Below are 16,246 nucleotides of genomic sequence, written 5' to 3'. Positions count from 1 at the left end.
AAATGTAAAATATAAATGCTAAATCTAAATGTTAAATCTAAATATTAAATCTAAATAGAAATGCAAAATATAAATGTTAAATATAAATCTAAATGTTAAATATAAATCATAATATAAATGTTAAATATAAATGTTAAATCTAAATCTAAATGTTAAATCTAAATATTAAATCTAAATGTTAAATCTATATGTTAAATATAAATCTAAATGTTAAATATAAATATAAATGTTGAATCTAAATGTTTCGGGTGAAACTAAATATTTAGCTAATATGCAAATTCAAAATGCCGGAAGTGCCAAAATAAAAGCTTGAGGAGGTCAGTGTGTGTGCATCGTATCAAATAAGTAACAAAAAAAAACCATCTCATCCTCAGGAAACTGACTCTTGGACATGGATTATCTTGATAATGACTACCTAAAATAATAAACACGTTTGTAGAAACTGTATTTGAAGATTAGGCTAGTTTCACTTTTATGAAAAGTGTGGGACTTGTAGCCATAATAGCCAGCCACGAGGGGTCTCACTTTGACTGAATGTTATGTCCTCACCATCAGTGTTGGGTATAGTTACTTTGGAAAGTAGTTAGTTAAGTTACAACGTTACCATCAATTAAAAGTAATCAGTTATGATACAGCGTTACCTATTCATAAAAGTAACGCGTTAGAGTACTCATGCGTTACCAAAAATTAAAAGCAGTTTGCAGCGGCTCACACATGACAGACACAGCCCCCGGCCCCTTTAAATGCACCTAGAAGTCGTGACTCCCGACAATGAATAACGTCAGTCATCCGACTAAATTAACACTGCAGGATAACAATAACAGATAAGACAGTCAGCAATCGGCTATTCCACATGGCGTTTTATTTATTTATTATCACAGAACATATTATTAATCAAAATTCGCACCTACCCAGCACGGGTAGCCTAGGCTACTGTATATTATGAGCACCACAAGATAACTCCTGATTTTTCTTTAACTTTAAATAATGCAGTTATCAAAGTACAAGTATGCTTACTTGTAAACACAACCTTAAATATGCTTGCAGATTTAAATCCATTTAGAAATGATGAACAACCAGCCAGCCAATGATCTAACAGAAATTAACAGCTGCCTGTCAAACAAAAATGATAACAAACCGAATTAAATCCTTCACTGCCACACAGGCAAATGACAAATCGCTTAATAGCCGAACTAATTATTATTAAAGTGTCACTCACAGTCACAAGCCTAAATTCGCTTTAACACATACATTTACTCTTCAAAGTAGTGATTAAAACGTAGCAGAAGCAGATTTTCGAAACGTTTGTCCGACAGTCGATTTCTTTTTCGTTGACAAATTGAAAATAATGTGCGTACTTCCATAAACCAAACTCTGTCCTCTCTGCCATCTTGCCGGGAGTTCGAAAAAAAAAAAAAACCCACACACACACAGGGTCAGGTGCAGGGCACAGACGCATCACAGCCATTAACTTTATGATCACAGAGCCTCGGCTCCGCTGATACATCCGCAGGTGGCACAGTAGACCTAGGACTACTGTCTGACAAAAAGCAGGCTGCAGTCGGGATTTTCCTTTCCTTAAAATAACGGATTACTTTTTTAAAAAAAATAACGAAGTTACTGATTACTTACGCACGAAACTAACGCGTTAAGTTACACATTTCAGGAAAAAAGTAATTAGAGTACTCTAACGCGTTACTTTGTAACGCGTTACCCACAACACTGCTCACCATAGACTGTATCACTCATTATGTCATCACTCTGTGTCATTTTTGCATGCTTAAATGCCAGCAAGAACCTATTTCCCCGCCCATCCCTGACCAGGTACGGTAACTATTGACGCCACTGTCGTTCAAAATGTCCAACGAATCGGCTTTAGCCGAAAGCATAGGCTCTTGCTGCCGTTTAAGCATGCAAACATTTTCATAAAAATGACACTAGTCTACTCTTCTAGGTAGTCATTATCACGATAATCCATGTCCAATAGTCAATTTCCTCCGATGAGATGGTTTTTATTAGATACTTATTTGACACGATGCTATAAACACACACTGACCTCATCGAGCTTTTATTTTGGCACTTCCGGTTATTGGCATTTTGAATTTGCATATTAGCTAAATATTTTATTTCAACCGAAAAATTTAGATTCAACATTTAGATTTAGATTTAACATTTAGATTTTACATTTAGATTTAGATTTAACATTTAGATTTTATATTTATATTTAGATTTTACATTTAGATTTAAATTTAACATTTAGATTTAGATTTAACATTTAGATTTAGATTTAACATTTAGATTAAACATTTAGATTTAAATTTAACATTTAGATTTAGATTTAACATTTAGATTTAGATTTTACATTTAGATTTAACATTTAGATTTAGATTTTAGATTTAGATTTAACATTTAGATTTTACATTTAGATTTAGATTTAACATTTAGATTTTACATTTAGATTTAGATTTAACATTTAGATTTTACATTTAGATTTAGATTTTACTTTTAGATTTTACATTTAGATTTAGATTTTACATTTAGATTTAACATTTAGATTTAGATTTTACATTTAGATTTAACATTTAGATTTAGATTTTACATTTAGATTTAACATTTAGATTTTAAATTTAGATTTAGATTTAACATTTAGATTTTACATTTAGATTTAAATTTAGATGTAACATTTAGATTTTACACTTAGATTTAGATTTAGATTTAACAATTCGATTTAACATTTATATTTAGATTTAACATTTATATTTAGATTTAAAAATTAGATTTAACATTTAGATTTAAATTTAACATTTAGATTTAGATTTAACAATTAGATTTAACATTTAGCATTTAGATTTTACATTTAACATTTAGGTGTAACATTTAATATTGATATTTAACTATTTAAAATATCTCTAAGTTGACAAATATTGTTGTAAATGTGCTAAAAAGTGACCGTGACAGTTTTTTATGCATTGTTTGAAGCTAAATGTGACAAAATGTTGCCATTGTTTTCAGCGTGAGCCGCTTTACAAACGGCGCCCCGTACACCATGGAATGATTTCTTCAGTTTATTGTAAGCGCATGTGTGTCTGCTGCTTTTAATTCTCGAGCTCATAATAGCAGGATGGATTCTGATTGGGCATCATTCAACAACTGGAAAAAAATCATTCTGGAAGTGATTCCAACGATATCATTTGACTGTGCCTTTATCATCACAGCTGTGGTGTGGACTGCTATTCTTTAATAATGAGAATGATTGTTATAACTATATCTGTATCCTTTTCATCCTTGCTGTGAATGGGCCCTAAGCATACAAATACAAGTAATAGGGTATATTAAAAATGAATATACCTGAACAATATGTAGGAGATGGGATTGAAAGAGCTGGCCTGGTAAATTTGTAGACATAATAGTTTCCCGGACAAGCTTTGACTTGTATTGGGTCGGATCTGTAGTAACTGCACTGGTCATAGTAAGAGCCGTAAACGTCACGAGTAACAGCTCCATCTTCCAGCCGAGGATGAGAGCCACCAAGCCACAGAGAACTAAAACCTCCACATGCCAAGTAAGACACACACCATTCAGGCATCTGAGCACTCAATCCATTAAGAAAGAGTCGATACCAGCCATCCCAATTAGCATCTGTGTCATCATAATTAGCATTGGATCCATAACGATAACTGAGTATGTTTCTCCAGCTGTCATTGAGTGTGTTGTAGTTAATGCATGGGTCATAATCTAAAAGTGAGAGATGACAAGATCAAAACAAACAAGGCATTTTTAAAGAGAAAATTCATAAGTGCAAATCTGAACAGGTCAAGCATAAAGATCACAAGATTCCTAGACCATTCATACTTAACAGATCTGTGTAATAGTGATGCTACATGTGAAGAAACAAAAGCTGCTTTAAATTGCATTGCAAGAATTCAGTTGCAAATGTCACAGTTTTTATTATTTGTAATAACACATACATTCATTTACAAAGACTGATTAACAACTTACTCAAAGTGTTGTTGGTTCTAGTGGTTATAGCTGGACGTATAGTGGAAATCGGCTGTGAAATGGTGCTAATATCTGAAAGAAAGATTATTCATTATAAGATAGAAATCATTTTTAAAAAATAAAAAAATGTATAAATCACCGTACTTGTACAATATCCTGCACACCAGTTTTGCTCCACAAGTTCATAGACATAGTAATTTCCTGGACATGCTTTAACTCTGATTGGTCTTGGTTTGTAATCACAGCATTGAGTCCAGTACTGTCCACAGACCTCTCTGATCACCACTCCATCTACAATCTGAGGGTGAGGACAGTTCAGCCACAGTGGGATCGGTGTGTTACATCTGTATGAACTAACACAAGTCTCTGGCAACTGGATGTTCATTCCACGGTAGAAAAGCCGGTACCAGCCATTCCAGGAGAAAGAATAATCACAAATGCTATCTCCACTTTCATTGTTGGCTCTCCAGGGACGATCCAGAGACTTATAGTTGTAGCAGGGATCACTGCTGATGTTTTGGAAAGCAACTGTTATGGAGTTTGCAAAAGTAATGTTAAAACATTGTAATGACATTGAATACAATTTAGAGTGTTCTAAAAGCATATTTAATTTTAAATCCCATGTTTCAGGTTAACCACAGATGTCGATTAATGGGTACATAAATCACTCTAGATATGTATATAATTTTTAAATACATTTTTACGTTTTTCGTTTTTAGTATTAACGTTTTTTTTACGCAATTCGGTGATGACGTCGCGTTGGGGAGAAGTGGAGGAAAGGTAGCCTCAGCTTAGTATTAGAAGAATGGCGACTGACTGGGATGAGGAAGAAGTGGCAAGAGCCAACATGTATGATGGCCCACAGCCGTGTAATTTCGAACCTGCCAGACGTGAGCGGGCAAATGAAGAATTGCCAAGAACGGATGGCCGTCAAAGCCAACTAAATGCATGGTTCGATGAGAATGAGAGGAGAGTTGATGAAGTGTCCTAGTGAGTTGCTATCATTTAGCATCGCAGCAATGAGCACTGGAGCTAGTCTACGAGCAGCAGTGCACAATAACGACACATTTATATATATTTTTTATAATCAATGTTTTCTTTATATCTAGTGGCAGTGATCATGACGTTAGTTCAGATAAGTACCGGTAACCTTTGTCATAGTGTCGTAGTCCTGGTAAACTTTGTCTTTGTCATCAAGAAATAGAAGGCATCATGCTAGCTATATGGACGTTTCTAAGCGTTTATCTCTTCCTCCAGTGAAAATGTTGTTACAAACGTAGCCACGTGTCTGTCGCTGTGTTTGGCAGGTGCTTGTGTGGGTGCTGTCCCATGGAAACTGTGTTGGAAAGCATGTGCTGTAGGGAAGCGAGTGCGTTTGGGTTGCTGTTGGTCGATATCTATGTATCTGTCTGTCTATCTATCTATATATATATATATATATATATGTAGTCTATCTATCTATCTATCTATCTATCTATATCTATGTATTTATCTATTTATCTATAATCTGTGCTATCTGAATAATCTCGTCTACTACTCGTCTCTAGTCACTTTCAATGCTCTCAATGCGGGCTTTGGTAAATTCTCTCCCCAACGTGACGTAATGCAATGCATTGTGGGGAAAAGGAGAATCGTTGCAAACCGCTGTAAGATAGTACCTACTTTTTCATATTATATTCCATTTTGTGATACCCAACAACATAAAATACAATGGATAACAGTTTAAATGTTTATTACCAACAAGCAAATTGCATAACTTCGAAAAAAAATTAACCCTGCAACACGGCCTTTAATGTAAACTTACATCTGAGTCTGGATTTTTTTAAATTATATAATTATCATCACTAAACTACAAAAAATTTTGTGAAATTGCACATATCATGCACATGTGTCTTATAGTGTTGTCACGATACCAAAATTATTGCTTCGATACCGATATCTAGTCAAGAATTGCGATTTCGATACTTTTTCGATACTTTTCCTGTAAAGGGAAAATACATTCTCAAATATCATTGATGTGATTGATGTGAAAAAATACATCTTTATTGAGCGTCATCTTTTTCTACCAGCCATGGACCGGTGGCCACAGTATCACTTGTGCCCGCACATACAGCCTAGTGATGCGCGGGTCGGGGGGTTTTTTCGCGGGTCCTGCGTTTATGAAATAATTTGTCCCGCCCCAGCCTGCAAATAAAGTAAACATTTTTTACCCACCCCGACCCGCGCATCGGGGACATTAAGGAAGATACATTGCTACTAGACTCATATTTCTCGTTCACTGAAGCTCCTCCCTCCAAAGCAGCGCGCGAGCTCTGCGCTATTGAGAATGAGAAGTTGTCGTCATAGCACAAAGCCCCTCCCTCGATATCACAGTCTCCGCCATGTTGGCAGGATACTGGCGGCGAAACAGGATTGTTTACATGTGTTGTTAAGAGGAGGTTCTTGCAATTCTGCACTGTTTTACCATGCCTGGAAGTTACGGCTGCGTTAAAAACTGCTCCAGTACATCTCACGATACATAGGAAAACATAGGAACAATGGAATACAGTTTTTTTTTAGGTTACACCAAATGCAAAACAGCGGTATTTGGAGAAGCGCTCAAGCATCCAAAATATCAACCCATACGAGCTCCCTGCAGCAGCACAGAGACCTGGACCATTTACCTCTATGCACACATATGGACATTGGGAATTATATTGTTTTTGGTTTAAGTTACTACACAATGCAGGAGTTTAAAAGCCACAAGTCTTTGGAAAGTTACGAGGCTTTCTGCTGTGGCTGGGTCCATCTACAGCAGGTGATGAAAACAGTGTTGTACTGGCCAAAGTAAGTTTGTTCACATGCGTTTTAGTATTTTAGTATTTTCTCTTGTAATTTTATATGTATTGATTTTATTTCCTACCATGTACATTAACCGTGAGGTGATCTTGCTGGCCTTTTTTCTGGTTGGTGTACTGTTTATGTAGATTGCGTCCGGAGACGGGGTGGCTGGCTACGGTCCCATTGTTTACACCAGGGATCAGCTGTTAGCATTCCGCAGCCCGGTGCTGCTACTGAGAGAAAGACCTGAAATTCCCCCAGAACTGAGGCGGAAAAGGAGAGGGTGCCGTGCTGGAATAAGGAGACGAGTTCTTCCTTCTATCATTATGGGAAATGTAAGATCGATCTCTAACAAGATGGATGAGCTTGGGGTGCTAGCGCGGCACCAGCAGGAGTACAGAGAGAGCAGCGTCATGGTGTTTATGGAAACATGGCTAATGGAGCAAACTCCGGACACAAACATCATGCTGGACGGCTTTCAGATGAGACGGACTGACAGGACGAGGGAGAGCGGTAAGAGGAAAGGAGGAGGGCTGATAGTGTTTGTGAACAATAGATGGTGTAATCAAGGTCACATCACTGTTAAAGAACAATACTGTGATAAGGATATAGAGCTGTTAGCAGTTAGCATGCGACCTGGCTATTTGCCGAGGGAGTTTACACACGTTATCGTGTTAGCTGTGTATGTGCCTCCATCAGCTGATGCAAATGCTGCATGTGAATATATCCATAATGTTACCAGCAGACTGCAGACACAGCATCCAAAAGCTTTCCTCCTTATCTCTGGTGATTTTAATCATGCCTCCCTGTCCTCTATTCTGCCTACTTTTAAGCAGTATATCACTTGTCATACCAGGGACAATAAAACACTGGACTTATTGTATACAAACACTAAGGATGCATACACTTCTGCTCCTCTTCCTCCCCTGGGAAGATCTGATCACAATCTGGTGCACCTCATGCCTGTGTATAAACCTCTGGTATGCAGGCAGCCAGCTGTGACCCACACAGTGAGAAAATGGTCAGAGGCGGCGGAGGAAGCCTTGAGGGACTGTTTTGAAAAGACCATATGGGATGTCCTGGTAAATGATCACGGGGAGGATATCAATAGTTTGACACACTGCATCACAGGCTATATTAACTTTTGTGTGGAAAACACTGTACCCAACCAAACCATACAGTGTTTTTCCAATAACAAGCCGTGGATTACTCCGGATATAAAAGTGCTCCTGAGGGAGAAGAAGAGGGTTTTTAGGTCAGGAAATAAAGAGGAGCTAAAAAATTGTGCAGAGGGAGTTGAGGAAGAAGATCAGGCATGGTTAATGCAGCTACAAGAGGAAAATGGAGGACCAGCTGCAAAATAACGATGTCAGAGGTGTCTGGAGGAGCCTGAATACCATCTCTGGGTATAAAGTCACCACACCTCAACCTGAGGTGGACCATCAGTGGCTGAATGACCTGAATATCTTTTTTAACAGATTCGACCAGGCATCTGGGCCTCCCACTTTACAGACACCCCTTATGAGCACATTACCATCGCTGACACTTGATTCAGAGCCCTTTTATATCTCTAGTACACCTACTTCTCCATATCTTATCCCCCCGATTACAACTATTCTAAGCCCTGAGCATCCAACCACTAAACTGTCTCTTACCGTTACCGTAAATCAGGTGAGAGGTGAGCTGAGGAGACTGAAGATGAGGAAGGCAGCAGGACCAGATGGAATCAGTCCAAGGCTCCTTCGGTCCTGTGCTGACCAGCTGTGTGAAACTCTTCAGTACATGTTCAACCTGAGCTTGAGGCTAGGCCAAGTACCACAGCTGTGGAAAACATCATGTCTGTTTCCTGTGCCTAAGACGCCACACCCCAAGGACATGAATAGCTACAGTCCGGTGGCTTTGACGTCTCATCTGATGAAAATATTTGAAAGACTTGTTCTAGGATATCTTCATCCCCTGGTGAACTCGTCAATGGATCTGCTCCAGTTTGCCTATTGGCCTGGTGTTGGGGTGGATGATGCTCTTATCTACCTTCTCCACAGATCACTCTCTCATCTGGAAAAAGCTGGAAGCTCTCTGAGGATCATGTTTTATGATTTCTCCAGTGCCCTTAACACCGTCCAGCCTGCACTGCTGAGAGACAAGCTGGAGGTTGCTGGAGTAGACCTTCACCTCTCAACCTGGATCCTGGACTACCTCACCAGCAGACCACAGTTCGTGAGGATTAAGTACTGTCAGTCTGATACAGTGGTCTGCAACACAGGGGTACCACAAGTACAGTATTAGCACCATTCCTTTTCACCCTCTACACTGCAGACTTCACCTCTAACACCTCAGACTGCTACCTCCAGAAGTTCTCTGATGACTCTGCTGTCGTTGGTCTTATCTCTGATGGGGATGACAGAGTGTACAGACAACTGAATCAGGACTTTGTGGACTGGTGCAATATAAACCACCTCCTTATCAATGCAGCAAAGACTAAGGAGCTAGTGGTGGACTTTCGCAGGAGAAAGCATGTTTCCATGGTACCTGTGAGTATTCAGGGGGTGGATATTGAGATTGTGGACTCCAATAGGTATCTTGGGTTCCAGGTAAACAATAAATTGGACTGTACTGACACTGTTAGTGCCCTTTATAAGAAGGGCCAGAAGAGACTGTTCCTGCTCAAGAGACTTAGGTCTTTTGGAGTACAGGGTTCACTCCTAAGGACCTTTTATGACTCAGTGGTGGCGTCAGCCATCTTCTTTGGTGTGGTATGCTGGAGTAACAGCATTACAGTGGCAGACAGGAAGAAGCTAAACAGGCTGATTAGAAGGGCTGGTTCCATCCTGGGTTGCTCACTTGAGCCAGTGGAGGTGGTGGGAGAAAGGAGGGTGAGAGCTATGCTCTCATCCATGCTTAAGAACTCGTCCCACCCACTTCATGGGACACTAACATCACTGAGCAGCTCCTTCAGTGACAGACTGATACATCCACGCTGTGCGAAGGAGAGATTCAGGAGATCCTTTCTTCCTGCGGCCGTGAGACTTTATAAAAGCATGGTTAAGTACTAAACAGAAATCACAACTCAGAGACGGAAAGAATGCCATTTATGCATATTCACTTGCACTGTTTTTATATTTGGTATATATATATATATATATATATATATATATATATATATATATATTTTTTTTTTTATCTTGTTTTTTATTATTAATTGAATGTGACTCATTATTTATTGATTATTTCATGCTATCCACTTTCTGCTGTAAATGTTGAAATTTCTCACCTGTAAGACAAATAAAGGTTGATCTAATCTATCTAATCTAATATTGTAATTACATTGCATTTAGAATGCACTTCTTGACCAAAATTACATAGTAATTAACTGCGTTTTGTAAACACTAGATTTTAACGAGATGTTCAATGTATACGAACGTTTCCAACATGTTTTGATGTAGGCTAAAGCTGTGTATGTTTAGTTATGATTTGATTTTAGCCCAATGACACATACTGTACCAGGTGTTTGTGTTGGGGGCTGCAAAGTGGACAAACCAGTTCTGGGTTGGCTAGGGTAGTTAAATGTGTGATTGCAAGATGTAAATGTCCTGGTTAGATTAAAGCTATTAACACCGTGAATGCGAGGTGACTTACATCGTAAACAAGATAATTCCCAATGTCTATATGTATGCATGAAGGTAAATGGTTCAGGTCTCTGTGCCGCTGCAGGGAGCTCGTATGGGTCGATATTTTGGATGCCTGAGAGCTTCTCCAAACACCGCTGTTTTGCGCTTGGTGTGAGCTTGTTCCTGTAAGGTCCCCTTTCTTTCGCCTTATGGTTTTGCATTGCTTTACTTTCTTCCTTTTCTTTCTCGTATTCGTAGATCCGTCTCGATCTGTTCCACCGACAAAATAAATGTGCAAAAATTCAAGAGCTCTGAAATGTTTAGTTGCGCCTCTATGAAGTTCTGAAGGCATTGCCCCTCGCAACCGATAGCGTATTTTGCCATCAGGGCCGACCGGCTCAGACCCCTCCCAAATCAACCCAAATCGGCATGTGACTCCTCACTCTCAATTAGCAGCGTATGCACAGCTCGCGAACAACTCTGTGAACTGTTTCATCCTGTCAAAGTGTTACTCAAGATGTGACGGAGCATGTGATTTGTTGAATGTAGTGAACGAATCCGCCCTTCACTGAACGATATCGAGAGATCTTCTCATTTGTGAATTAATTGAACTGATACATCTTGTTTATGAACGAAATGAATGAGTATACAGGGTCAGCGAGTCAAGCATGTAAATATCGATCAGCAATCAGCAGATTCAAAGTGCAGTTTTAGGTGCTGTGTAGATACACTCGTTTTCATATTTAGCATATATAACATAACTCCACGTTTAATCCCCAATTAATGTGAATATTATATATGAACTGTCTGACCAAACAATTAAAATTATGCAAGAAAACCTTGTGCTTTGTTCATTTGAACAACTTATTTAAACTATTTAATGCGATTATGCACACATTTTAGTAAAGCCAAATCAGTTAAGTAAAGCCACTAATGCAGGCATCTTGCTCGCTGTAGTGTTTTTTTTGCTGCGTGTATAAGGAGAAAAAACACAGAGGTACATAAGGAGGCACTGGAAGCGTGCGTTGCACACACCAACATGAAATACGCCTCTTACAAATCTGGAACGTAGTCATTCTTTGAAGTATCGATACTAATAAATTTAGGTATCGTGATGTTTTTAATTTCCGAGAATCGTGATACTTTTGAAGTATCGGTGCACCGTGCAACACTAATAAAGTTGGTTCTGTGATTTATAGTAAATTTTCACCACATGCTTTCAGATGGAGTGGCATTTAATACACAGAGCCGTAGAGCACTGACAAACTATGAAATATTGCATTCGTAATCGCAGATGAATCACATTAGATTATGAACACGATATTGCATAGCTTGTCAGTGTTAGGGCCCTATTTTGATGATCTAAGCGCAAAGTGTAAAGCGCACGGCGCAGGTGCACTCAGGGCGTGTCCAAATCCACTTTTGCCCGGGCGCATGGTCTAAATGGGTTTCCCCTATTCTCTAAATGAGTAATGGGCATTTTTTGGGCGTAACGTGCAATAAACCAATCAAAGTCTCATCTTCCTTTCCCTTTAAGAGTCAGTTGCGCTCGTGCCATGATGGATTTGCTATTTACACGGCAGAATTTTACAAGCGCAAAGACAGAACGCGTCTCTGAGATGAAACGGAGCTGCTCCTGTGCGAGCAAATGGATAGCATAATTTTGATACATGCGATGACTATCCATTATGACATTTAGGCATTTATATATATATTTATTTAATTAGCCTACAAAAAAATCTTATGCCTTTCAATCCTTTAATTTGTAATATTTGGCATGTTTGTGTTCTGCTGTGCATCCCTGTGTTTAATAAGCAGTGTGTATGCACGTTGTGGACCCACCTATACTAACACGCTCTTTAAATAACAAAGAGAAAACATTTATGCCAGACTTCAGATAATGATTGATTAATGTATTTCTAGGCCAGTGCCTGTATATAAGATAGGTATTGACCATATTTAACTGTATTTTTATCAGTTTCTATATGAAAAATTCAAATTTTTTATTTTATTATAACCTAAGATGCTATGTGAAAGTTTGATACAGAAAATAGTGTTTTTCATCTAGCCACTTTCTTAGTATAGAAAACACATTTTTACTCAAATTAATCAAAATAGGTTTTTAGCATTTTGAAACAAAGCTCTCCATATGTTATTTACACTAAGTGCAAATATAAATTTATAATATTTATGCTAAGTGAAAATAATGGTATTTTTAAATGATATGCTATTTACACAAGGTGCAAATAGATATATGTTATATATACCCTGTGTTAAAATAGCTATATTTTCTGCTATTTATATTACTTATTTCAAATAGTGATAAATATCTGCACCTCTATATTGTAGTACATTATAAAATATAAATTATCAAATATATATCAAATTATTAAATAGATGCCACCTTACTGGAACAATAAAGCCCTCCTTACACCTGCACTAACCACACCCGATACATTATTTTAAACTTTTTGATTATTTCCTTCATTTATATTGAAGACAAAATCCTTTCTGGTGTGATAAGAGATTTGAGGGTTGGATTTGTGAGATTGTGAGGAAATACTACGGTAATGGTGGGTTATAAATTGACTGCACAGCACTGATTCTGACTGTTTAAAGATGTAAAACGACCTAATACATAGAGCATTTATTCTTCATATAGACTTTTGAAATTCACCTGCACAATACATTGGGCTGGGGATTGATGTGTTGGGTTTGACAAGTTCATAGACGTAATAATTTCCAGGACAAGTTTTGACTCGAATGGAGTTGGATTTATAGCTGCCACAAGAGGAAGTCGACCACATCCACACCATAGCATTAGTTCCCACCACTTCACGGGTCACCACTCCATCCTCAAGTCTTGGATGAGAACCATTGAGAGACAATCCAGTTTCACCACCACAACGTGTAGTACTCACACACCACTCAGACATTTGAGCACTGAGTCCTCTCAGATACAGCCGATACCAGCCTCTCCATTCAACAAGACTGTCATTACGTGAAGAGTAGTAATAGTTTGCTCGTATGTCTCTCCAGTATTCATCAAGAATCGTATAATTATAGCATGGATCAGAGCTGGAAGTTGTAGAACCTAATGCCAAAAAAAAATAAAAAATAAACAATGTGTGATTATTATTCAGAATACATACAGTATGGCAGAATACAGATGGCAAATTAAATTATAGCTAAACCTCTGTGTCTGTATGACAGCGAAAGTCTGGACTGAGGATAAACTGACTACACTTACAACAAATGTATCATTTACCCTCCTCTCTCACTTATTACCACCTAGATCATTAGTGAGCATTTTCTAAGAAGCACACCTGCATTTGTTTTCTCCAGTGCAAAAAAAGATGTACTGCAAAAAGATGCATATTTATAGAAATATTGTTGGTATGACATTAAATCTTCCATAAAGACCTCTAAAATGTAAAATGTCTTTTCAATTCAAAAACCATTGATATGACAAGGAGTGCAAGAAAATAGAAAACATTATTTGATGTCAAATTCAATTCTAACCAATAGTATGTCTACTTTCATCTTTCTATTTTAGTTTTTTGGGCCCTGATGTACCTCCTCTGACCATCAGGGGAAGATGCTGCTACTGTTCTGTTGCTAGACCAGATTGAGGTCTCTGCAGTGCAGAAGTGGGCCTTTCTGATAGTTTGGGGTGTTTTCAAACTGCTGGGTGTTTCTAAATCATGCAATGATAACGATCCTTAATTTTGCTACAGTGATGACCTATACTACATGAATCTCAATTAATACTTTATATTATCCCTATTAACCATTAGTATGGATGAAAAGTCCATAAAATATTAATATAGGAATGTCAACTAGAATTTGATCTGCTGTGCATTCTTTATGTAGGCTATATCAACCTGACACTAAATTGTTCCTTTTTAATACAAAGCACATAATGGAAAGATAGAAGGATTAGATAATGTGACAAAACATTTTAAACATGTTTGTCCATGGATCATTTCACCTTTTAATTGCATAAACACAATGATTTATTATTATCCATAGGTTAAATTAACTGCAGATCAATTCTGATGCAAATGACAGATTATAAAACGCTCACCATTAATCAATAACAGCAGCAGCGACGCACACAGTGAGATCAGAAAACTCATTGTGACAAACACCTGCACACAAGACATACAAAAAGTCTTTTAATTATTTTGCTATGTTACATTATTTATGGTGCACTTTTGTAAGAGCAACTTAAGTTAGAACATTCAAAAATATTTATGAAAATGTATGGAATAATATTAATAAAAATAAAATAAAAAGTCTACCTGAGGTCAGATGCTGCTGAAGATTCTCTCTCTCTCTCTTCAGCAGCTGAATACAGTGATGCTGAACTGAAACTCTCACAGTCTCCTCAGCCTTTATTAAGAGTGGGTGGACTGACATCTGAACTGGGAGCAGTCTCTAAACATCTTAAACCAGTTTTTGTGTGTGTGTGTGTGTGTGTGTGTGTGTGTGTGTGTGTGTGTGTGCAATGAAGATAAATGAAACGAAAGTTTTATACAATGAAAGTTTAGAACAATTGAGATCGTTTCAAAGCAGTTTTACTAATAATCATGAAACTTCTATTTGAAATGAAAGCATTTAAATCAAGGGCATCAAATGTGCATGTTCTTTAATGTCTGATCTAAATGTGTCACTCTGTTAATCTGGCTCTCTAAATTTAGGGGTAATACTAGAATGAGGTTCATGGGTTAACAATAGCTAATGCATTAGACAAACAAACAATAATACTTTTAATAATTTTTTTTATTATTATTAATCAATTTTAATTAAATGGTTTTGGCATTCTAAATGCAGTACATTATCATTAATGTTTTAAGAGCAAACAATTAACAATAGTATCTATCCTAAATTAACACTAACGTTGATTCACTAGTTCTGTAAAGTAAATGAAATGTTATTGTAAAGTTTGACCTAGTTTTGATTTACTCACATAGTGCAGTTTAAATTAATTTATTTAGCAGCTTAAGTGTAAATTTGCAGAACTGTTTTTATTATACTGAATCTGCATTGACCTTCATAAAGGGTTAGTTCACCCAAAAATAATTGTTTTACTCACCCCATGGCATCCATTTTTCTTTCATTTATTTATTTTTTTCTCTCCTCTCCCGCAATGGCCATCCCAGCAGTCCGTCTCCTATGCCTGGAGCAACTGGACTGTTCGCTGGAGGACCACACCAGGGACTTTTTAGATCTGGCGTGCCTTACTCACTTCCCCGACCGCTCGCTCTCTAACTTCTTTTACACCGGCCTGAGCGAGCGGTGTAAGGCACGCCTAGGCACGGTCCCCGAGAGGATTTCGCTGCTTTTGTGGAGTGGGTGCTGGACAAAAACGGATCTTCATGGACTTTCAGCACCGCCGAAGAGGATATCTCCAGCCCCACTCCCGACCCAGAGACCAGCCAGCCACCATCACGCCGCACGGAGCCAGAGCCCACCGCAGCCACAGAGCCATTCACTGACAGGAAGCAGGATCTCGAGAGCACGACTGACCAGGTGTGTGAGCCGGCAACACCGTGCATCGTGGGAGTCTTAGTGAAGATCAAGGGCATGGAGGAAAGCCCTGCCCACACATCCACGACTGAGGGTGAGCTATATTCGGTCTCGGGTAATATGGAGCAACTTATGGATCTGATGGACTGGTCTATGAAGGTAATCCCTAATTTTCCTGTTTCTCCACTGGTTCCGTCCAGCCCTGATTCCCCTGTATACCCTCTCAGTCTCCCACTCCTACCTCCTCCATTTCCACTGGTTCCGTCCAGCTATGAATTTTCTGTTTG

At 38.2% G+C, this 16,246-nt stretch overlaps 1 protein-coding gene across 1 annotated transcript in view; it reads right to left on the bottom strand.

Annotated features, from left to right (window-relative positions):
• Positions 1-14,861, bottom strand: part of LOC113067816 (uncharacterized) — a 32,452-nt gene extending 17,591 nt beyond the window's left edge. Inside the window, exons 1-6 of the mRNA XM_026240293.1 lie at positions 14,732-14,861; positions 14,515-14,578; positions 13,105-13,521; positions 4,144-4,527; positions 4,000-4,071; positions 3,349-3,735 (exon numbers count right to left, since the gene is read on the bottom strand). Coding sequence (XP_026096078.1) covers positions 3,349-3,735; positions 4,000-4,071; positions 4,144-4,527; positions 13,105-13,521; positions 14,515-14,566 — 1,312 coding nt within the window. The 5' untranslated portion in view covers positions 14,567-14,578; positions 14,732-14,861. The remainder of the gene's footprint in view (positions 1-3,348; positions 3,736-3,999; positions 4,072-4,143; positions 4,528-13,104; positions 13,522-14,514; positions 14,579-14,731) is intronic.
• Positions 14,862-16,246: the final 1,385 nt, after the last annotated feature.

The sequence above is a fragment of the Carassius auratus genome, linkage group LG28B (assembly GCF_003368295.1).
Source record: "Carassius auratus strain Wakin linkage group LG28B, ASM336829v1, whole genome shotgun sequence".
Classification (NCBI taxonomy): Eukaryota; Metazoa; Chordata; class Actinopteri; order Cypriniformes; family Cyprinidae; genus Carassius; species Carassius auratus.
Note: the sequence above shows the minus strand (reverse complement) of the source record. Positions and strands in the feature narration are given on the sequence as shown.